The following is a 24,421-nucleotide window of genomic DNA, read 5'->3' as shown; positions in this document are numbered from 1 at the left end:
AAAAGCAAACTTCCAGACCTGCTCAGATCTACTGTATCAGAAACTCTCGGTGTGGGGCCTGACAACCTGTGTTTCAACAAGCCCTTTACATGATTTTGCTGCAAGCCACAGGTGGGAAACACTGCACTGCACCACAATGCCCCTCGGTCCTCAGCCTATTTATCTTCTCTGCTGCACTTGACAGTTAGTTAGTATTGTTTTCTTCTGAAACTTTCTTTTCTACCAGAAACTCCAAACTCTTCTATTCTAGTTCCCTTTCATTAATTATCTCTTTCTGTAGCTCTCTCCGAAAACCTAGTTACTAAATTGTTATTATTATACAATTATTAACTAAAATTAACTTTACCAATGACTCCCACATCTTACCAACTCACCAACCTCACTGCGTATTTCCTAGAACCCTATGCCTGATGTGATCTTCATGTTGACTAAAGATGTTGGTACCCAGCCATTCACCTGAGCCTGGCATTTCTAAATGATGTTGCTCTCTGATACTCCGCATCCCTACATTTTATTGGCTAACCAAATTCCATTAATGGTTATCTTTACAATTCTCAAACCTGTCACCTGCTCTCTATTCCCAGGTATGCTGCTGAAATATTATAGGCTGGACTATGATAGGAGCCCACCTCTAACTGGAGCTGTTCCACATTTCATTACCCTCCTAAATGTTTCCAGTCATCCTTCTAAAAAAGTAGTACAAGCAAGTCATTCCCAATCAAAATTTAAAAAATTTTAAAAACAAATCAGAGCAAAACAAATAAAAACTCCCAACTTTGATGGCTTCCTACTGCTTAAAAGCTGAAGTTCAACATCCCTTCCGAAGCATGGCAACAAGGCACTGAGGCCAACTTACCCTCGTCTGTCTCGGCTCCCAGCATTACCTTCCGAACTGCAAAGGCTTTCTTCTTGCCACCCTCACCCCAACTCTTCTCTAAATCTCGGCTAGATTAATCAGTTCCCTTTTGTACTGCCCAGACTAACACTGTTTCTCTGCCTGAAATACTCATCTCTAACCATACGCTCATCACTTACTTAACATTAAAGGTATTGCAAACTCAATGGCAGGTAAAGTGAATGAACAAAGTCTATCCCATGTATAGTAAGGTCACATGCCCCATCTAAAGGGGGAAGCATCCACTTAGGACTTGCCAATTGCTGCCAAGCAAGTACTGCTATTAAAGAAAAGCCAGAAATTTAAGTTTTTATGTGAGATTTCTCAATTTTAAAAGTTTGCAGCAAATATTAAACAATTTTTAAAGAGTTTTTTTTTTTTTTTTTTTCAACGTTTTTATTTTATTTTTGGGACAGAGAGAGACAGAGCATGAACGGGGGAGGGGCAGAGAGAGAGGGAGACACAGAATCGGAAACAGGCTCCAGGCTCCGAGCCATCAGCCCAGAGCCCGACGCGGGGCTCGAACTCACGGACCGCGAGATCGTGACCTGGCTGAAGTCGGACGCTTAACCGACTGCGCCACCCAGGCGCCCCAAGAGTTTTTTTTTTTAATGTTTTATTTTTCTATTTTTGAGAACAGGGGGAGGGGCAGAGAGGGAGGGGGACAGAAGATCCGAAGCAGGCTTCGTGCGGATAGCAGCGAGTCTGATGTGGGGCTTGAATTCACAAACAGTGAGATCATGACCTGAGCTGAAGTTGGGACTCTCAAGGACTGAGCCACCCAGCTGCCCCCAAATATGAAACAATTTAAAACACTGTTCTGTATACCACTGTGTGTCCACCAAATAAAATACATCTGCAGGCTGCCAGTGTGGACCTCGGTGTTAGTTCCAATAGGCCCCTGGGATTCAAAGCTGACCAGACAGGGCCTCTGATCTGAAGGGCTCACTCCCGGGGCTCATCTCAAATGCTAGCACTTGCAGGAGTAAACAGGTGCTTCACTCAACCCTTACAACATTTTGTTTGCACGGCACCTGGCATAGTCTATTCTAACCGCTGTTTACTCCCTTGAATCCTCACATTGTAAAGGAGCAGGCCTGTCCCCTCCACCCTGGGACTGTAGCACTAACACAATGTGCCAGCAGCAGGTGCTTGATGGTCTCTGTGGCTATACAGAGATGTCTACATACCTCCTTGTATCAACCTGATGCCAAACTTTCAAGTTACTTTGTATTTTCTGTCCTTCCTAAATCCATCTTATGATTTGCTTAGGCACTGGGCTGGAAGATATGCTGTCACTAAATAATTTGTTTCCTTAAAATCCTTAAAATGAAATAAAAATATGCTTTGAGTCTCGTTTCAGTTGTATGCTGTAATCCTAATAGGTTTTTCTACTCATGTTCCTTGCAACATGGTGGTCCAAATAAGGACTTTTTATAGAGAGATCTTTGGTAAATTCAAGATATTATTTTGGTCTGGGACAGACCTTTTCACTTTGGAAAATAAGGAAAATGAGTTCATTTGTTCCATTTGTTAATTTCAGGGTGCAACTTTTTTCCATTTAACAAAAGCACTAAAAAAGTCAGCTTTAATTTTTGCTATAGTTATATAATTCCTAGTTATGCTATCCAAGCACGCTCACAAAACTAATTTAAGCTGGGCATTGCCAGACTTAGAGGATGTCAATCATTTTTCAGTGAACCAAAACACTCTCATTTCACTAAGCACCAGGCGTAAGAGTGGACTGCTTGAACACTGCTATCTATTTCACTCTTCAGTTGCTCTAACATCTAGACACAGCCACCGTCCATGGTTACCTGCTGCAAAGTTTATAAACATCGATCCTGCTGAGAAAGAAATATGTTTTTGTAGTTACTCAGATGTTATCTAAATAAAGGAGGGTAAATATTTTACCCTTTATATTATCAGTATAAACAGCAAGTTAGAAGCCCAGCCATATTTTAGATATTAAAGATTTAGCCCTTCATCATTTTATTCTGCAACTCTGCGTGATGTTGTGTGTAAAAATTCACCTACGTGTAGACACTTGATTCCTTTACATTGAAACTCCATGCCCGTGTTCATGAGCATACATGTGTTCCACCAGCAACCAGATTGTAAGCTTACCTGTAGACTGTTGAAAATGACAAAGAGGACCAACATCCAGAAGTGTCTGTAAGCCATGTGCAGGCCTCCCCAAAGCCATGTCACAGAAATCAGGGCAAAGAGATATAAAACCAGCGGGACTTCTAGAAATAAAAAAAAAAATTTTTTTTGAGCTCTGGGATCCTGCCTAGTCACAGATACACACAAATGTATACTGGCTCCTTTCTTGTAACACTCTGTATGCCTAAGTACCCATTTTGAAAGAACAACCTTGGAAATCCCATTCTTATGCCAGAAAAGAGAGGGCACATTGCTGAGTCCACATTCTTTCTGTTTTCCTGATGGGGGTGGGGGGGGGGGGGGGGCAGAATGAGAACTGTTCCTCTCCTAGACTACCACCTGCTGGACTGTTCAGGAAGTGCCATGAACAACTGCAGAGATGCAATCACATTTCATCCCCAGGTAAATCCCCTTAAAAGAGCTTTCCACCAGAAAATGGCAGGCAGCGGTGTTGCTCTAGAAATTAGCGTAGTCCAACCCAACAATTTAAAACACAAATGACATAAAAACTAGCTTGTGTGTCATGGAAAAGTATGTACTCATCCCTTTTTTTTTCTGACAGAGAAGACACCAAACTTTATGGCTAATGTTAGAGTAAAGATGAAGTGACAGGTTCGCTAGTGTGAACACTAAGCTTATTCTGCCTGCTGTTTCTCATGCAAGTTGTTTCAGTAGTTTTCAGGAGAGATCTCTTCAGGGCCAAGGACTTCATTACTCATTTGACTTTGATATTTGCATTGTAGAATAATAACCTTAAAAAGGGGATTTTATTATTTAAATGACTACCTATAGTAGACTTAAAAAGTGAATCAGATCATAACAACTGCAAATAAACACATTTCAAGCTGTCTGAAAGACATCAGGATGGACCACACCATTGACAACTCTTAGGACAGACTTCAAGGTCCAAATATACCCACCATTTTATCAAGTAATGCCTAAAATCTACATGCACTCTGAAAATTTGAATAGTTAAATAACATGACTTTAGCAATTTTAAAATTTTATTTTGAAACAATGTCAAACTTACAGAAGAGCTGTAAGTACAGTATGACAACATAGTTTTTCTCTTCCCTGAACCACTTGAAAGTTGCCTTCCTCCATCACTTTCTGAATACTTTATTTTTTTAAATATATTTTTTAAGCTAACATTTTTTAAGTTTATTTTTTTTTATTTTTTTATTTTTTTTAATTTTTTTTTTTCAACGTTTATTTATTTTTGGGACAGAGAGAGACAGAGCATGAACGGGGAAGGGGCAGAGAGACAGGGAGACACAGAATCGGAAATAGGCTCCAGGCTCCGAGCCATCAGCCCAGAGCCCGACGCGGGGCTCGAACTCACGGACCGCGAGATCGTGACCTGGCTGAAGTCGGACGCTCAACCGACTGTGCCACCCAGGCGCCCCAAGTTTATTTTTTTTAGTAACCTCTACATGCACTATGGGGCTCGAACTCCTGGCCCCAAGATCAGGAGTGACACCCTCTTCTGACAGAGCCTGCCAGGAGCCCCAAAACTTAATTTTTCTGTTGTTTTCATTTTTCCCTCTGAAAACTTTAATGTGTATTTTCTACAAAGATTTTCTCCTACATAAACACAATAGGACCATCAAATCAGGAAATCAATACTCATATATTCCTGCCATCCTCAGATCTCATTCAAGATTTGTCCATTATTTCTGTTATCTTTTTTGCAGCAGAAAGGTACAGCTGACATGTTTCTGTAGTCTCCTTTAATCCCAAACAGTTCATCTGTATGTCCTTGGCTTTTATGACTGACACTTTTGAAGATTACCGGCCAGTTTTTCCTGTGGAGTGTCCTTAAATTTGAGTTCATCTGATCTTTTCCTGTGATTCAGATTAAAAAATTTGGCAAAAGTCACAGAACTGATACTGGGTTCTTGTTATAGCATTCTTTTATTGGGTGGCACAAAAATTCCATTTGTCCCATTACTTAGGCTGCTCATTCAGGTCATGTGATTAAGGTAGTGGCTGCACAGATTCTCTACTGTGAAGTCAGTCTGTTTTCCTTTGTGATTACTAATTATCTGTGTGGGATTACTTTGAAACTGGATAAAACCCTTCCTCTTATCAAATGTGTGATTTATCCATTATTTATTTTTATAATATGGACTCACAGATTCTCAATTTATTTAAAGGGTTATTGGGGTGCCTGGGTGGCTCAGTAGCTTAAGTGTCTGACTTGATTTCCTCAGGTCATGATCTCACGGTTCATGGGTTTGAGCCTTGTCTCCCCTCCTCCACTCGTGCTGTCCCTGTCTCTCTCAAAATAAATAAATAAACTTGAAAAAAGGGTTATTACTGACTACTATCATTTTGATGCCCAAATTATCCTGAATTTGATTAATGGAAGCCCTTGCAAGATAAGATGGCATCTGTGCCCTTTGTGCCTTTTGTTATGTTCTCATGATTCTGTAAGTACTTCCTTGATTTCTGGCCCAACAAGATGTTTCAAACTTATCTTGTACTTTCCCTGATCCAGTTCTGGTTTCTTTTTGGGGAGAATGGCATTTAGAAACCAAGATTAGGTGGTCAATATGCTCGCTATTATTGGGGTGTTTCTGCTCCTAAGCCCTCTCTGTAGACAGAGCTAGAGAATCTATGTAGGTACACATATGAACACACACATACACGTTTACATCTAGATTACTGTAGCTATTTCTATATAATGAACATGATTAGTTCACACTAATATTTCAAATCCAATCCAAACCACAGGGTTAATTCTCACTTTTTTCCTTTAATTTGTGTAAATCTCTTGTCTGTTGTTAAGAAATCTAGTTCTCGTTATTCTTAATATATTTATCTATTTGACCAATTGCCCTAGTTGATTGTATCTAATCTCTGGGTGCTGTTATTCCTTCTCTTGCACAGATGACCCCTCAAGCTTATTTGGGTTCTGACATCTCAAGCTGGGCTGTACCCCATCCCTCACAGAGATGCCCCCCTCACAACGAACAGGGTTCCCACACTCCATGCTTGAACATCTTCCTGTGGATGGTAATTGTGAAGAGGGCTTTAGGATGGAATTCTTTGAGAAGGGAAGGGAAAGGCAAAAAAAAGAAACAGGACAAAAGAAAGGAAAGAAAGGGAAAGGGGGAGGGGAAGAGGAAAATGGAACCTGAGCATTCTTTTTTTTTTTTTTTTTTTTTTTGAGGAGAAAAAAGCCTTTAAAAAGACACTATGCTGGTATCTTCCCAAAAATACCCTTCATAAAAAAATATAAAATTGCCTGAGTTATTATAACTTCACAGAGAAAATAAGAATAATATAAGACACGGCTTATACAGATGAATAATTCCTTTGTCATTAATGCCTTACAGCAGGACAGGGGAAAATATATTAAGATTTATTTAAATTTTATAAAAATTCATTTTTGTTTAATGAAATCATACAATTTGATAAAGGGCCAGAGGCTCATTTTTACTAATGACAAGATACCCTAATATTTAGGAAACTTCCTATGCTATACTCATTAAATTTTTTAAAGATTAGGTATTAACTCTGGCAATTGCATTCTTTGTTCCACTGTGTAAGTACAAAATTCTATTTATGGCTCTGTGCAGAGTACAAAAGGACATGCATACTCTGCATGGACAACTAGGAACCCAATTTTCAAAATTTGGCCTTCATGTTCCTCTAAAGTGCCTAGCCCAACAAGTGCTGTGTGCTGACAGAGCTCAGTGGGGGAGCTGAGAGAGCATACAGGGGCCTGACCAGAAACACCCAGGCCTATGTTTTTCTGGAACTCTGCAGACAAGTGTGGTGGCTTGGCACCCCAGATCAGAAACTCTGCAAGGAAGAAAGCCAGGCATAAATAACTCAGCGAGTTGAACAATAAACCCCAGGCTGGTTTTTCAGCAGTGCAACAACATTGAGGACATGATTTCAGGTGGAAGAAACATATCTAGGGGTACATCCAGATTTTGTGGGCCTGAAGTTCATAAAACTTGAAGAGATATCTTTAAAAAAATAAAAATTGCAAAAAGCAAAATTAGGCATAAAATCTTGGAAAGGGCCTATATGCAAGAGAGAGGCCCTAAAACTTAAACTTCATCAGCTTTATGCTAATCCACCTCTGAGGAGGTAACTTCACCCTCTTTGGGGCCTGGAGTAACTGACCACAGGGAAAAGGGCTGTTGGGAGTGGGTGATGGGGACAGACGTGGGGTGGGGGGGGTAATGCTAATAGCTACTGGGAATTCCATTTGGTAAGCAGAAAATTAATGCTGCACTTAGTGAAAATCATATCGGTTGTATATTTCAGAAGCTGACATTTCACATTTGGTGAACGACTAGTAACTTTTCTGTTGACTGTATAAGTCAGTGCTTACCGGAACAGGTATTTACAACTGGCCACACTAGAAACTTATGTTTACAGGTGAATTTGTTAGAAAACAGAACTTCAATGGCTCTAGGTAATATCACCAGAAACATCTTTGCTGCAAGCATTTTGGGGGCAAACATTTTAGCAAAGTTAAAAAGGCAACTGGTTGAGGGTTTGGTTCATTTTTCCACTGACACACTACACTCATTTTATATAAATCTTAGCCCTCAGAATGGTCTCTACACTGGCACCGAGTTTTGAACCAAGATTTCCTATAGAACTTTAGGATGTCTATCAGTGAACTGTGACACTATGCCAATAACCAACAGTGTCGAAGGGCTTTTACAATGTACTTCAAAGGTCAGTTACAAATATGCATCCTAGTGTTTGGAAACTGGTAGCTCTGCTAATAAAGGAAGAAATTTTAGTGAAACAAAAAAAGCGTGATGATGAACAAGGAGATGAATTAACAAACAAACAAAAGCATAGCACTATGAATGAAAGCCTCTGAAGACAAATGCTTAGGTACAATCCACAAAATAAAACCTGATACCTGTTCAGGCAATCTACACACATTTAAAAGGTATTCAGAGGTGGAGGGCCTGGGTGGCTTGGTCCATTAAGCATTCAGCTCAGGTCATGATCTCATTGTTCACGAGGTCAAGCTGACAGCACACAGCCTGCTTGGGATTCTCTCTCTCTTGCCCTCTCTCTGCCCCTCTCCTACTTGCCTCTTTCTGTCTCTCTCAAAATAAAGAAATAAACTTTAAAAAAAAAAAATCACACAAAAAAATAATAAAATGTATTCAGGGGTTCCTGGCTGGCTTAGTCAGTACATCATGCGACTCTTGATGTTGGGGTCATGGGTTCAAGCCCCACATTGGGCATGGAGCCCATGTAAAAAAAATAAAAAATAAAATGTATTAAAATATTTTGTATTCACAATAAGGTCTTTTTAATTTTGCTATTCATTTTTCATATTTCATCATGTTCTTCTTAATGAATGCCCTCTTTTATTTTTCATGACTTTTATCTTTTACGGCCAAATTGCTTTATTGCCTATTAGTTATGTGGTGATTTTGTTGGCAGTGAAAATGGTTGCTATTGTATATACATATGATGGAATATTACTCAGTCTTAAAAAGGAATGAAATTCTGACATGTGCTGCAATGTGGATGAATGTTGAAAACATTATGTCGATTAGAATAAGCCAGACAAATATTGTAGGATTTCATTTACATGAGGTGCCTGGAGTAGGCAAATTCCTCTAGACAGAAAGTAGAATAGAGGTCACCAGGGACTGAGAAAAATGGGGAATAGGAAATTCTGTTTATCGGGTACAGAGTTCATGTTTGAGTTGATGAAAAACTTCTGGAAATGGATAGTGGTGATGGTTGCACAACATTGTGAACGTACTTTTTGCCACTGAATTGTACGCTTAAAAATGGTTAAAATGGTAAATTTTGTGTTATGTATATTTTACTACAATTTTTCGTTAAGGTCATGCTAAAAAAGATAGGCTGGTGCGAAGATGAAGTTCGATGACAGGGAGGGAAAAAAAGAATCAAATCCTCAAAGTACTTGATTTAAATACTTAAATTAGCACGGAGTCATTAATGTGAAAAACGAAGTAGTCTGAAAAGGTTTTAGTGAAAGAAATTACTTGTGGAAAGGAAAAAAAATCAGCAAGTGGATATGTCATTTAGTACTTACCATCATTAAGAAAGTCTACTTATGGGATTTTGTAGATTCCACTGAGAATACATAAAATCTCTTTATGTTTTAGTGGAAAATATGATTTCAATGAATTTAATTGCCATTTTTAAAGAAAGTATGGTGCTGTATTATCTCTTCTCTTTGTAATTGCAGCCTTGGCTTTATTGCTATGCACCAGTGACAACAATAATGGCTTTATTATGGAAATCACACCTCATTTACATGAGGCTGAAATTTATTCTGTGTTTACAATCTTCTAAAGTACTTGTTTTAATTTTACCTCACTGACCTTCTGATTCTAACAATTTGGATGTGCTACTAAAACAAACTCATCAATGTAAAACAAGGAATGCAGCTGTGAAATAATGTGTAGATTTAAGATATTTATGGGGCTATTTCCGACAACAGGCATGTATTATTTTTAAATGAGAAAAAAAGGTAATTGAAAACAAGGTATAGAAAGGCCTTATTTCTAAATTATGGGCCTTTTATTCTGAAATTAGCAGATATTTGGAGGCAGAGAAATTTCATTGATCTGACCCATTTATTGGTGAGAACATATTAATTGTGTTCTTACGCTTTCTTAACAAGGGACAACACTAACCCCACAATGCACAGTCACCTACCAGTGTTCTCAGCAAATAAACCAAAAGTCCTGGAAGAATACAACAGGACACACAGTTCACAGAACTGCCAAATCAGCATTAGGATACTGTGGGTAGAACAGATCATGAATCTACAAACACTTACAACAGAATCTGGAGACAGGAGCCGCAGGACTTAGTTTCCCTGTTCTCTAAAGGGGTTTTTAAGAGCTCTTAAATGTTTGTTGCAGCAGGCTAGACTTTGCACATCTCTGCTCTCCGCTATATGCCAGGTTCTTCACTTTTCTTAGGCATTCTTTCTTTCTTTTTTTTTCTTTTAATTTTTTTAATGTTTGTTTATTTTTCAGACAGAGAGAGACAGAGCATGAACGGGGGAGGGTCAGAGAGAGGGAGACACAGAATCCGAAGCAGGCTCCAGGCTCTGTGCTGTCAGCACACAGCCCGACGCGGGGCTAGAGCTCATGGACTGCGAGATCATGACCTGAGCCGAAGTCGGATGCTTAACCAACTGAGCCACCCAGATGCCCCTCTTAGGCATCCTTTCTAAATTCATAATCTCCACAGTCACTTTCTTTCAATGAGCACTTTAGGGACAGCAATTTCCAAATGTGCACCTCCATGTCCCTTGAGCTCTATAATCCCAGGTCTGGAGATTCCCCTTCCTCTCAGACTTTTCTCTTCCTTCCGGGTACTAGTACAACCATTCACATAGATTGACCCCATGCCTCATTTCCCCTGATGTGCTGCACCACATGGGACGTGTGGGGGGGGGGGGAACCATCCACGTTAAAGTGCTTGGCACACAACCTGGCACAAAGCACAAGCTCAGTAAGCCTTACCCACTATCATCCTTATTCTCATGACCATTATGACTTTAGTCAAGTTAGGCAAATAGTGCATGGCTATACATAGCCCCTTCTTACCTATTTGAAGAGCCCAAAAATCAGGTAATAAAAAAACATGTTGAGCTTTTTTTGTACCTGAATTTCCCAAAACTATTTGGCTACAGAACCCTTCTGGAGGCACCTGAGTGGCTCAGCTGCTTGAGCATCTGACTCCTTAAATTTTCTTTTTTAACTTTTTTTTTTTAATGTTTATTTATTTTTGAGACAGAGAGAGACAGAGCATGAACAGGGAAGAGGCAGACAGAGAGGGAGACACAGGATCTGAAACAGGCTCCAGGCTCTGAGCTGTCAGCACAGAGCCGGACGTGGGGCTCGAACTCACGGACCATGAGATCATGACCTGAGCTGAAGTCGGACGCTCAACTGACTGAGCCACCCAGGCGCCCCAAATTTTCTTTTTTAACGTTTTATTTATTTTTGGGAGACAGAGTGTGAGAGGGGAAGGGGCAGAGAGACAGCGAGACACAGATTCCCAAGCAGGCTCCAGGTTCTCAGCATCTGACTCTTGATTTTGGCTCAGGTCACGATCTCACGGTACGTGGGTCGAGCCCCATGTTTGTGCTGACAGCACAGAGCCTGCTTGGGATTCTCTCTCTGCCCCTCCCCAACCCTCAAAATAAATAAGTTAACCTAAAAAAAAAAGAACCCTTCTGTTTACCTGACAATCTGAAGATCACACTTGGAGGAGGGTTGCTGTCAGAGTGTAGACTGTAATTTCCACCACATCCAAACTGTTACTGAAAACTTCCTGAGCAGCCTATTTATTTATTTCTTAAATGTTTATTTATCTATTTTTGAAAGACAGAGAGAGAGCAAGTGAGCAGGGGAGGGGCAGAGAGAGAGACAGGGACAAAGGATCCAAAGCAGGCTCTGAGCTGACAGCAGGAAGCCTGATGTGGAGCTTGAACTCACAAACCATGAGATCTTGGCCTGAGACAAGGTTGGATGCTTAACCAACAGAGCCACCCAGGTGTTCCCCTGCCAAGCCTATTTAAAATTTTTTTAACAATTATTTATTTTTGAGACACAGAGAGAGACAAAGAGAGAGCAAGTGTGAGTGGGGGAGGGGCAGAGAGAGAGAGGGAGAGAGAGAGAGAGAGGATATGAAGCTTTGCGCTGTGAGCCCTGAGCCCGACGCGGGCTCCAACTCACAACTGTAAGACCACAACCTGAGCCAAAATCAAGAGTCAGACACTTAATCGAATGAGCCACCCAAGCGCCCCCTTACCAGCCTATTTAAAATGGACCTCTCAGTGTCTTCTATTCTCTTCCCTCTCCCTTTTCTATTCTAGTCTAACCCATCCAATCCCACTTAAAACTGATGGCAATGAGTCTCAAGAAGGTATTGTGATTCACAAGAATAAACTTCAACTCTAGAAGGTAATTTAAGTATCCTGCAGGACATCTTAGACAATGGGTACAGCAAACACAACTAATAGTGGGAGCCTACACATACCACCTTTGGACACGGATTTACTCGGACCCTTAACTGATAGGTGAAGAAAGCAAGCCTAATTTGGAAGGATCTGTACAGGTGAAAAAATGGATCTGTAGGCAGAGAAGAGAGTTAATCAATATTTGTCTAGAGTATATTTTCCAGAGGCAGAGAGGAGGAATGTGAACGGGTTTTCAGAGGAGTCTCAAGGTCTCTGAGAACCTAAATAACGGTACTTTGTCACCAGCTGACTTAGGGCTGCCCTGGATGCTAAAGGACAGTCCAGTGTCAGGCCTACTTTGAGTGTGATTTATTGGGAATGAAAAAAAAATAGTACAAGCCTAGAATTATGGTCTCGCCTTGCAAAAGCTATATATAATTTTCAATTTGCAGACTATAATTTTGAATCTAAGGAGAATAATCAAGTTAGATGAGACATACCCACATGGACCTTGCACAAACTGTTATTAGAGTAATTCCATTTGAACTATGTACTTCAAAGTTGCCAGATAATATCCTTCGGGGGGGGGGGGGTGTCAAATAGGTCTGTGATACTTAAGGAAAAGGTTAAATGGTCTGTTTTCTTCTTGTGAGGAAGATGTCTTGGAACTATGGGGAGAATTATCACTTGGGTTCCCAGCCAACATAGTGATTTTTAACACACTTCATAAACATTTCACACAATGACATTATGACAGAAGTTTTTAGGAGGTCTAGAACAAACATGAAGCCAGCCAACTAACAACTGAAGACTGGCTTAACCTAGTTTACTAACTATACTACCAGTTACTCAGCCATTAAAGAGTTCAAAACACTCATCCCCAGGCATGCTCAGACACCTAACAGCAATTTCGAACACATTCAGCTTCTATAATACTATGAAAATATACAATGTGTCTTTCAACCTGTTTACATCTATATTTTGAATCTTACTATATGGCCTCATAATTTTTGGAAATTAGGTTACTATGTATTTGGCCATGAATAGCCAGTTATATTTTACAGATGGTTTGATAGGACACCACACAGTAGTCATTAAGAGTTAACAGGCTCTCATTCAACACTGAAGTCTTGAGTCAATTCTGACACAATGTCTCATAAAAATTAATACTAAAGATGTGTTCAAGAAAATATTTTTACAGTGTGTTAAATATGTCAGTTCCAGAATTGTTTTCTGGTAGACCCTCAATCTGGATAAATGCCAGCTGACCTCACACTTATTTCCTTTAATTTGGTTCTCTAGCTATCACATTGCAAAACTATAACACGAATTTAAAATTTTACTTTATTTTTATTTCGTTTGCCATGTCACTATTCTAAAAAGTCTACTTGAGTTAAATCCTTTGGATCTTCTCTGTCAATGTGATTAATTGCATCTCTTCTTCCTACGGCTATCAGATTATCAGGGCATTGTCTGGTCTTTTTTTTTTTTTTTTAATGTGTTTATTTATTCTGGTGGGGGGCGGCGCAGAGAGAGAGTGAGGCAGAGGATCTGAAGTGGGCTCTGTGTGGACAGCAAAAACCCTGACACAGGGCTCCAACTCACAAATAGTGAGTTCATGACCTGAGTCAAAAAGGGACGCTTAACCTATTGAGCCACCCAGGTGCCCTAGGGCATTGTCTCATCTTCAAAATGATGTAATGTATTTCACAAAAGCTTTGAGGATATTACTTACGCTCTGTTGTTAAATAATATCTGTAAGTAGAGAAAACTAACATGAAACCCACATACAGAGCTGTTTGCAGGTATACACAATAATAACAGACCATAAAGTGGTATAATATCTGCGTTACACACAGGCTTATCATTGTTCATGTAAGCAATGGCACAGTACCCACAGGTGTGGCCAGGAATTTTATCCATGTGGAAGTAAACTAATATCTTATTGCTTATTCTTACTAACAACCTTGAACCAAGCCCTTACAGAGAAAATAAGAGGAACCATTGTGTTTAAGAAAGAAAGGCAATATCCAGATTGGATGCCATGTGTATTATTTACAGAGAAGGAGGCTGTCCAAGACGACAGTAACATCAATACGGATAATGTTTTTATATTAGTGACCAACGTGATTTGTACCCAATGATATACCATTAAAATTTCTTTGTATATTTGTCATATGTGTATTACATATTTGTAATGTCATATGGACAGCTTAAAATCTGTGAGATCTTAATTCCAACGTTTTTTCTCTTTTTCTCCTCTTTCATTGGGAATTCAAATTGTTAATGGTTAGACTGATTCATGGGTATCTGATATTAGTAGCAAATTTTGTCCTACGCTCAAAATTATGTTTCCACATTTTTTTTTTTTTTAAGAGTAAGAGCACTGGATAAAGAAGATGTGGGAGGTACACACACACACACACACACACACACACACACAGGAATATTAAACAGCCATAAAAAGGATGAGATCTTGCCATCTACAACAACACAGATTTGCCTAGAGGGTAGCATACTAAGTGAAATTAAATCAGACTGAGAAAGACGTGTGGAATCTAACTTACATGTGGAATCTAAACAAACAAACAAATGAATAAACAGACAAAAAAAAGCAGATACAGATCTATTAAACCTGAGAACAAACTGATGGATGCCAGAGGGGAGGTGGGTAGGAAGATGGGCAAAATGGGAGAAGGGGATTGGGAGGTAGAGGCTTTCAGTTTCTGGATGAATAAGTCATAGGAATAAAAGTTACTGCATAGGGAGTGTAATCAATGATACTTATAGACTTGCATGGTGACAGATGGTAGCTAAGTTTGTGGTGAGCACAGCATAATGTATAGAGAAACTGAATCACTATGTCCTACACCTGAAACTAATGTAACATTGTGTGTCAAATATACTCAAATAAAATTTTTTAAAATTAACCAACTGAGCCAGCCAGGCACTCCACCAACTATACATTTTATTTTATTTTTTTAATTTTTTTTTCAACGTTTTTATTTATTTTTGGGACAGAGAGAGACAGAGCATGAACGGGGGAGGGGCAGAGAGAGAGGGAGACACAGAATCGGAAACAGGCTCCAGGCTCTGAGCCATCAGCCCAGAGCCTGACGCGGGGCTCGAACTCACGGACCGCGAGATCGTGACCTGGCTGAAGTCGGACGCTTAACCGACTGCGCCACCCAGGCGCCCCCCAACTATACATTTTAAAAGAAGTTTACAATGCAATTGAATTCCCCAGATTACCCATCCCTACTTCCTATTTCCCTAATTTTATCAGCCCTATTTTCCTTTATTTCTGGATCTCCTCTTTAATATCATACCAGTTGATTAATGTGGAATCTTGTAACCATATGTATTTTAAAGACCTATGTAGATATGGAATAATAAATTGGAACTTTTTCTAAATAATGAGAATGGCAATAAACAATACATAGAAAAAGCTGCAAATCAAGAATGGAATTTACAGTTAAGAATTTGGGATTTGGCTGACTAGAGAGACTCAGGTGTATTACAGGATCACCATGTTAACACTGACTGAGGTGGCTCATAGAGCAGGTCAATGGGGAATATAATGTTCTCGATGCCATAAATAATCCAAGATAAAACAGCCTTGAAAACTGATTTTTATATTCTCTAGTAGAGTTTTATATATGTTTTTGGCAACTGTCTGAATACAAATTTGAGAGAGACACATTAAAAAAAAATAAGAAATTGTATTTTCATCAGCCAACAGTTAAATGGAAGACTTCAGTCATCCATTAAAAAAAAAAAAAAAAAAAGAATGTGCTGTTAGATCAAAGCAATAAACATGAATAACTGTTTTATGTAGCTTTCAAAGGAGAAGAAAGAAATGCGTCATTGGTAATTTTTCCAGGATAAATAAAGAAGGATTTGAGGAGAGGGGGAAGTCCTTTAATAAGAGTGAAGTATGCCAGGAAAATTAAAATTTAAACTTTTTATTTATTTGGAGAAAAACTGCCAAGGAAATATATGGGAAACTCATTTAGCCTATGTATAAAAATTATAAACAATTGGGAAAGTTTCACTGATTCTCTGGGTCAAACTGAGGCATGGCAATGCTATGGGTTTGTCAGTAAGAGATGCCAACCACACTAAAGGTCAAAGAGTATGCAATGCATCTAAGCAACAATGCCACTGTGATGCTCTCAGACACTGACCATATGAATACCACACTGACCATATCTTCCAGCGACACCCAGCCTGTTCATGATGTGCATCCAGAGGGAAATTAGTTTCGATGCAATTCCCTCTCTTTCTTGATCACCAAAACTGATGAACTCAGCAAGTGACCTTCCTTGGTCACCAAAACTGATGAACTCAGCAAGTGAAAGTGAATTCAGTCGTGTTGTTTAAGTCCGGATTTACCAGGAATCACATCACTTTTAGGCAACAGCACTAGTGAAGTATGGCTGGAGTAAATCAAGAGTTTGTGCGGAGAAGTGGTGGAATTTTCCCTTTTTTAAAAAATATTTTGGAAGTTTATTTATTTTGAGAGAGGGAGAGAGAGCATGATTGGGGGAGGGGGAGGGACAGAGAGACAGAGAGGGAGAGAGAATCCCAGGAAGGCTCCATGTTGTCAGTGCAGAGACCAATGTGGGGCTCGAACTCACAAACTGTGAGACCATGATGTGAGCGAAACCGAGTCAAAAGTTTAACCCAATGAGCCACCTGGGCGCCTCTGGAATTTTCCTTTTATCCTATAGTCTAAAAATTGCTATTGGATGATTGAAATGATGTGATCAATTTTCACTTTTTAGATTGTTCAGTGCAGAACAGGGACAGATAAGAATTAAGAATATCAGTCTCAAAACAGTTGCAATTGTCTAAGTAAAAGATGATGAGGGATATAACCCAGGTACTATGGACGAAATTATGTCCCTCCAAAAGTTGTATGTTGAAGCCCTAACCCTCAATGTAATGGTATTTGGAGATGAGGACTTTGAGGGGGTAATTAAGTCATGAGGGTAGAACTTTTGTGATGGGGTTAGTGTGCTTGGGAGATGAACTAACTCTCTTTCTTCATGTGAGGACACAGCAAAAAGATGGCCATGGTAAGCCAGGCAGAGGGCTTTCATTAGGAGCAGAATTGGCCAGCACCCAGACTGTGGGACTTTTCAGCCTCTAGAACCATGAAGAATAAATTTCTCTTGGTTAAGCCACATAGTCTATGATATTTTGTTATGGCAGCCTGAGCTAATACACCAGGCATAACCATGAAGAAAAAAAAAGGAGGCATATTTGAAAGACATTTAAAAAAACATGTAGGACAAAGGAGTTACATATCCAACTGTATTCCATATCAATTACATATTGAAAGAGTTGTTATGGTAATAAAAATACCAACATATATTGAATGCTTAATATGTTTCAGAGAGTACACTAAAGACTTTATATGGGGGCACCTGGGTGGCTCAGTCGGGTGAGCGTCTGACTTTTGATTTTGGCTCAGGTCATGATCCCAGAATCACGGGATGAAGCCCTGTATCAGGCTCCACGATGAGCTAAGTATAGCGTCTATTTAAGATTCTCTCTCTCTCTCTTCCTCTGCCCCTCTCCTCTGCTCTCATGATCTTTCTCTCTCTCAAAATTAAAAAAAAAAGGGAGCAGTGTTTCTTGGAAATTAGAAATTGAAGGAACAATCTGCCAGACCAGATCACTTCAAAGTCGTTCCGGGGAATGGAGTCTAATAATTTTATGGGCTTGTGTTTTCTAGGTTTAATTTAATGTTTACATGTTTTTCTCAATGAAACATTAACAACATTTTTTAAATATTTATTTTTGAGAAAGAGAGAGAGACAGAGACAGAGCACCAGTGAGGGAAGGGAAGAGAGAGACAGAGACACAATCTGAAGCAGGCTCCGGGCTCTGAGCTGTCAGCACAGGGCCCAACACGGGGCTTGAACCCACAAACCATGAGATCATGACCTGAGCTGAAGTTAGACGCTTAACTGACTGAGCCACCCAGGTGCCCCTCAATGAAACATTTTTTAAAGTAATCTCTGCACCCAACGTGTGGCTTGAGCACAGACCCCAAGATCAAGAGTCGTATACTCTACTCATTGAGCCAGACAGGTGCCTCTCAATGAAACTTTTTTTTTTCCTAAAGATTTTATTTTTAGGTAATCTCTACATCCAATGTGGGGCTTGAATTTACAACCCTGAGATCGAGAGTTGCATTCTCCACTGACTGAGCCAGCCAGGTGCCTTACAATGAAACTTTTGATACCAAAATAGGAAGGGGTGAAATGCTAGCATTAGCAGTAACGGCATCTCTGGAGACCTTGAGAGTTCTAATCGCAAGTGCACAATTTAACAGCTTTCTAACTTGGACAGTTTTCTAAGCTTCTCATTTCCTTGTCTGATTGCAGGAATAAGAATACCTGCTTCATAGGATTCTTGTAAAAATTGAGATAATATATACAAAATGCTTAGCTCAGTGTCTAGCATGGTGAGCTTTACTTGGCACTGGTGCTGAGGATGATTATGATCACCAGGGCATAATTCATACCTGCTACTTATATGTAGGTCAGCTTTTACTGTTCCTTCCAACCTTATCTTATCTCTGCTCACTGCTCTCTTCCACCTAGAAAACATATGCAAATTGAACAGTTTGATACTGAAATAGCCTCAGTAGAGAACTGCCCTTATCCTCCTAGTATTCAAGGAGACTAGGTAAAGGGCAGTTCACTGAGATAAAGATATTAAGAAAACTTGAGTTCTAGAAAGACCCAGCTCTGCTACAAATCATCAGTCCATTTTCTCCTTTGGTTACATGTGTAAATCAAGAGTTCAAACAGAAATTTAAGCTCTCAACTCTATCATTTTATTTTTTACTTTTAAATCTTTATCTATCTATCTATCTATCTATCTATCTATCTATCTATCTATTTAAGAGAGAGAGCCTGTGTGGTGAGAAAGAGGCAGAGGGGATTTTAAGCAGGCTCCACACCCAGTGGGGAGACCCATGTGGGGCTCGATCTCATGACCATGAAATCATGACCATGAGATCACGACCTGAGCTGAAATCAAGTGTCAGATGCTTAACCGACTGAGCTACCCAGGCAGGCCTTTTTATGCGGATATCCTAAGCCTTAGGAAACTAACTCCTGATGTTATTGTTCTAGCTTTTTAAAAGCATTATCAAAGCCTGCAGAAAACATTCAGTGACTACACATCATCTTTCAGATTCAAAGATTTCTAATTTGAATCCTTGAAGACTGAGGTCATAGATATAAACTACACAGAGAAGGAGCATCCACAATGTTTCTTTAATCTTTTGGATTTTCCCTACCACTACTGGCAAATGTGGGAAGAATGAACTGTGCTCACAAAGCTTTTTCTAGCTCAAATGGAAGAGCTGTTTACTGTGTAGTGAGAAGCTCTGGGGTTTCCCTTAGGTCCCAGGAACTGTTTTTTTATTTTCTTTTCAGCACTGGACCTGGGAGTAGACTGCAGACAAGCAGCTTACTGCCAAGGATGTGTGAAACCTGTTATATTGGTCATTCTGTATCTTATTTAAACACATATTGTCACTAGGTAAGACTACTTTTACTTTGCTTTAGTGGAAGCCTTAATTTTGCTTTAGGAAAAAAAAATATATATATTTTTCACATTTATAAACCATGTATGTTTCTGCAAGCAATAAAATTTGAAGTGACAGTGACATACTTAGAATTCTGATGTGAGGATAATAAAGATACCAGAACCCGAGTGTTTCAGCTATTGATTCCTCCATGATAAACCACTACAAAATCTAGTGGCTTAAAACAGTTCATTATTTCTCACAGTCCTGCAATCTGGGCTGGGCAGTTTTTCTGCTCTGTGTGGTGTCTCCTCAGGCTGGAAACTACAAGAAGGCATCTTCACTCACATGTCTGGAATCAGAGCCGGGATGCCTGAAACAACTTGCCAAGCATGTCTATTCACATGGCTGCTCCGCAAGACTAGCTTGGGGTTCCTAACGCCATGGTGGTCTCAGAGTAATTGGACTTCTGGTGGCTGACTTCCAAGAGGAAGGAAGCCGAAAGTGCTAGTCTTCTTAAAGGCTAGGCCCATTATGGGACGGCCTCACTGCCATCATATTATACTAGTCCAAGCAAGTCCAAAGCCAGTCCAGATTTAAAGGGAGGGGAAAGGCTCTACTGCTTTATGTGAAGAGTAGCACATATGCAAAGGGAGGGAAATAACTGAGGGCGGCCATCTCTGGAGAATACCATACACAGTGTATTGCATTTACCAGGAGCTCTTTCCTTTTCTTCTTTTTCCTTTGGATTTCATTGGGTTTCTTGAAACTCCTTTTGGAATTTTCAAAATGTCCATGGAGAAAAATCACTCAACTTTAGGGTGTATGGGATGATACATTAATTATATCATATAGTAATAACAACCAATTATATATTAATAATAATTTATATATTAATGTAATGAATAGTATATATTAACTATTATATATTGATATGTTATATATTGTTATATATTATATTCATTATAACAACTTTTCAATGATTTTCATAATTGCAATGGAATCTTTATTTATTTTACTACTGTTGTTCACCCTAAGTATGAGGAAATGGAGTTTCAGAAAAAAAAAAATGGAAGCATTCATCCTCAAATATGCTCCCAAGTAGAGAAGTAGTCATTATAGTTCCAGAGATGCCACACACCTCAGATTTATGCTATCCACAGGTAGCTGGATCAAGCCACCTTTATGTAACATACTGAAACATACGTGGGATTTTTATAAGAAAGGGATTTGTAACCACCTACTTCCTCTTTTTATTCAAATTAATTTTCCTTCCCTGATCCATGAATCATTCTTCACATTGGAATTGGATGATGATTCAGAAAGAACCAGTAAATTCTAATGAGCCTAAAAGGAGAGACAAGCTTATCACTGCCAGAGATCAAAACCAAACCCTAAAATTATAGGCTTTGTTTAAAACGCTGTTTCAGACATTGAAATTTAGTTCAGGGAACATACCTTTTTCCTGACTCATTCTCACTGCACACTCACCCCACTAAAGGGAGGAGGAGGAGGCCAGTGATTCTCATTAGGAGCCACTGACCGTCGAAAATTTGGTTCACAGCGGTCTGGCAGCAAAAGGGCCACAGAATGCCAAGCTGTAAGCACTGCCCCAGACCACACTCAGAAAGGGAAGGGATGGACTGTAGCCGTCTTTGGGAGACTACAGCACAGAGTGTATTGTATTCACTGGCAACTCCTTCTCTGTTCCTCTTTCCTTTAGATTTCCTTGAGTTTATCTGCACTCTGAAATAAAGGGCTATCAGGAGCAAAAAACGCACTCAGAACACAAAGTGTAAAGGGAGTGATCCTTAGTAATCATAACCAAATGCAGTAGATTGACCTAAACCTGCTCCAGTTGTCCGATACATCTAATCTGCATAAGAGTGATTAGTTTGGAGAACAGTTCTATAGAATATAGAAGACTCCAGGCCTAAAAAAATGACTGCTGCCAACTCGTTAGGTAGTCAAAGAGGTCTGATGCTGGAGTTAACTTATCATATCTGTTTACCAAACCTAAAACTCTACAGTAAGTAAATAATCACAGCCATCCCATTTACTTGAACACAAAACCCAGCTTGGCTGTAAGGAAACTACAAATCGACCTTTCCTTCTCATAATGCATCTTACTCATTGTTAAAAGTGATTTCAACTCTTGATTCACTACTTGAAAAATACATTTCTCATGCTGCCATCTAATATATCTATAAATGCTCATCCAGTTAAAAAATGCAAGGCAAAATATACCTAAACTATACACCATCAGATCAGAGGTGCTTCGGGAAAAAAGGCTGCTTTCATAGATGCTTGGAATTGCAGAACCAAGCTGGATATGCTTCAGACTAATTAGAACTGCCTTCCTCCTCAGGCATTAGTGTACATGGGGTGTAAAAAGTGCAGGTTTCTCAGAGAGAAGCAGAGAAGAGTTTGTGTGCTGCTTTTAGAGCTCAGGTTTGCAGCGAGCTTAGTGGCATGTGTTTGCAAGGTGGCATCTGAACTCCTGTGTGGGGCTGGTGCTGCTCATAACAGTACCGAATATGAGAAGCGAAGAAAAGGTGCTCATTCTCCAGTTTTTCAAAAATACAGACATGGAACTTTCAAAATGTACTTTATATTTTGCTAATATACTAGACTTCTCAGCATTCTCTCACCTCCCCCCGCCCTGCTTTTTACAATGTGTTTACCTTATGTGTAATTGTGTTCATTTTTTTCAATTCTGAAAAAGTCTCAAGCATTACCTCTTCAAATCTTCTTTTTCTCCATTCCCTATATTCTTGTCTTTTGTGTTGTGTTCTCACACCCCTTAGCTTGGTTTTCATATTTTCTCTTTTTCGCACATGACCTCGGTGAATTCCTCAATCCTACCATCAGATGCTAATTCATTCCTCTTCTCTGTTACTCATCTAGGTTTACCTCAAATGTCAAGATATTTCAATATTTCAAAGAGTATATTTTTCATTGCCAAGATTTCTGAAATTATTTCATTTTCATATTTGCCTGTTTTTATATTGTTTATATCTATTTTTGTTTTTCATGTTTAAATGTTTTTAGTGGATATATGTTTCTTTATATCAGGGGTCAGCTGTTCAACTTTTTCTGTAAATGGTCAGATATTAAATATGTTAGGGTTTGTAGGCCACACGGTCTCCGTTGCAGCAACATATACTCAACTCTGCATTGTGAGAGCAGCATAGGATCCATGCAAACAAATGGGTGTGGCTCAGTTTCAAACAAAATTTACTTAAAAAACAGGTCACTGTAGCCATTTTGGAAAATTGTTTATTTATTTAAATGTTTATTTATTTTTTAAGAGAGAGGGAGAGAGGGCACATGCACACATGCATACGCACATGTGCGAGTGGGGGGGGGCAGAGAGAGAGAAGCTCAAGCAGGCCCTACAGGGTCGGTGCAGAGCCTGAGGGGCTCGATCCCATGAACCATGGGATCATGACCTGAGCCAAAATCAAGAGTTGGATGCTTAACAGACTGAGCTACCCAGGCACCTCCACTTTGGCAAATACTTTGGCAGTTCTTCAAAATGTGAAACACAGCTGCCATATGACCCAGCAGTTCTACTTCTAGGTATATACTCATGAGGAATGAAAACCTATGTTAATATAAAAACTTGTATATGAATGTCCACAGCAGTGTTCTTAATAGCCCAAAGGTGAAAACAACCCAAATGTCCATCAACTGATGAATGGAAAATGAAAATGTAGTGTATCTATACACTGGCATATTATTTGTCAAAAAACCAAACCAAAACAAAACAGCCAAAAAACTAAGTGGTGTTACATGCTATAACATATATGAACTTTGAAACCATGATGCTAATGAAGGATGCTAGACACAAAAGACCACATCTTCCATGACCCAGTTACAGGAAGTGTCCAGAACAGACACATTTCTAGAGATAGAAGGTTGATTAATGATTAGCTAGGGCTCAGGGAAGTGTAGAAAGAGGAATGCCTGCTAATGGATATGGGGTTTCTTTTTGAGGTGATGAAAATGTTCTAAAATTAGATTATGGTGATAGTTACACAACTATATAAATACACTAAAGACCACTGAAATGTAAATTTAAACAGATGAACTTTTGCAGGTAAATTAGATCTCCATGAAGCTACTAGAGAATAGATGAAATGGGGAAAGGTGAGTGGCCAGTAGGGCCACAGTTTGATGATTCCTGTTCTATATTTTCAGGGATCCTAACTTACTTATCAAACTTATTTATAGTTTATTCTATATGTAAACTTCTTTTCTGGCTTAAATTCATCTTTTTGATTGCTGATTTTAAAGGGTATCTGTTGGTTTTTTTCCAATGTCCGAAACATTTATACTTCAGCTAATCTTGAGTAGAAAACATTTGTTCCTTTGCTTACTCTCTTTGTCTGTCTGTGTTTTTCTAATGATTTTATGGTTGCCTCCACTCAGCTCTCCTATCCAAGGAGAACTAGTTTTGTGTCTTGGGCCTCCAGCCCCTACAGTGACATGCGGATATGATAGCAAAACAGTCTGTAAACTCTGGAAAACTGGGCCAGGTACTAGATCGAATGCTTTGTCTGCCTTCTCCTTGGCCTCCCAAATTCCTGTAACCCAAAGCCCAAGTTACTGTGGCAGGTGTTTCATGCAAGTGCTACTGCTCCAGTCTACCTGCCTTGGGTGAAATATTTTAGCTCCTAATTCACTCCCCCATCAGTGGAGAGACTCCCACATCCACTGGCTTGTGGACCCAGAAAACCTTGGGTCCATGGCTTCAGCCCAGTTTACTACTTTGTGTTCCTGTTCTATTTCTGACCCAAAGACATGTCCCTTTAAAAAATATTTTCTCTTGTTATATCCTGTCTGTACGTCCCAGGTG

The 24,421-nt window shown here is 39.4% G+C and overlaps 1 protein-coding gene across 1 annotated transcript in view; it reads right to left on the bottom strand.

The window, feature by feature from the left end:
• ADGRV1 (adhesion G protein-coupled receptor V1) overlaps positions 1 to 24,421 on the bottom strand; it is a 519,149-nt gene that overhangs the window by 66,260 nt on the left and 428,468 nt on the right. Inside the window, 1 exon segment of the mRNA XM_032593635.1 lies at positions 3,023 to 3,144. Within this exon segment, the coding sequence (XP_032449526.1) occupies positions 3,023 to 3,144 (122 nt within the window).

This window comes from Lynx canadensis, chromosome A1, assembly GCF_007474595.2.
Source record: "Lynx canadensis isolate LIC74 chromosome A1, mLynCan4.pri.v2, whole genome shotgun sequence".
Lineage (NCBI taxonomy): Eukaryota > Metazoa > Chordata > Mammalia > Carnivora > Felidae > Lynx > Lynx canadensis.
The sequence above is the reverse complement of the archived record's forward strand: the minus strand, read 5'-3'. Positions and strand labels throughout refer to the sequence as shown.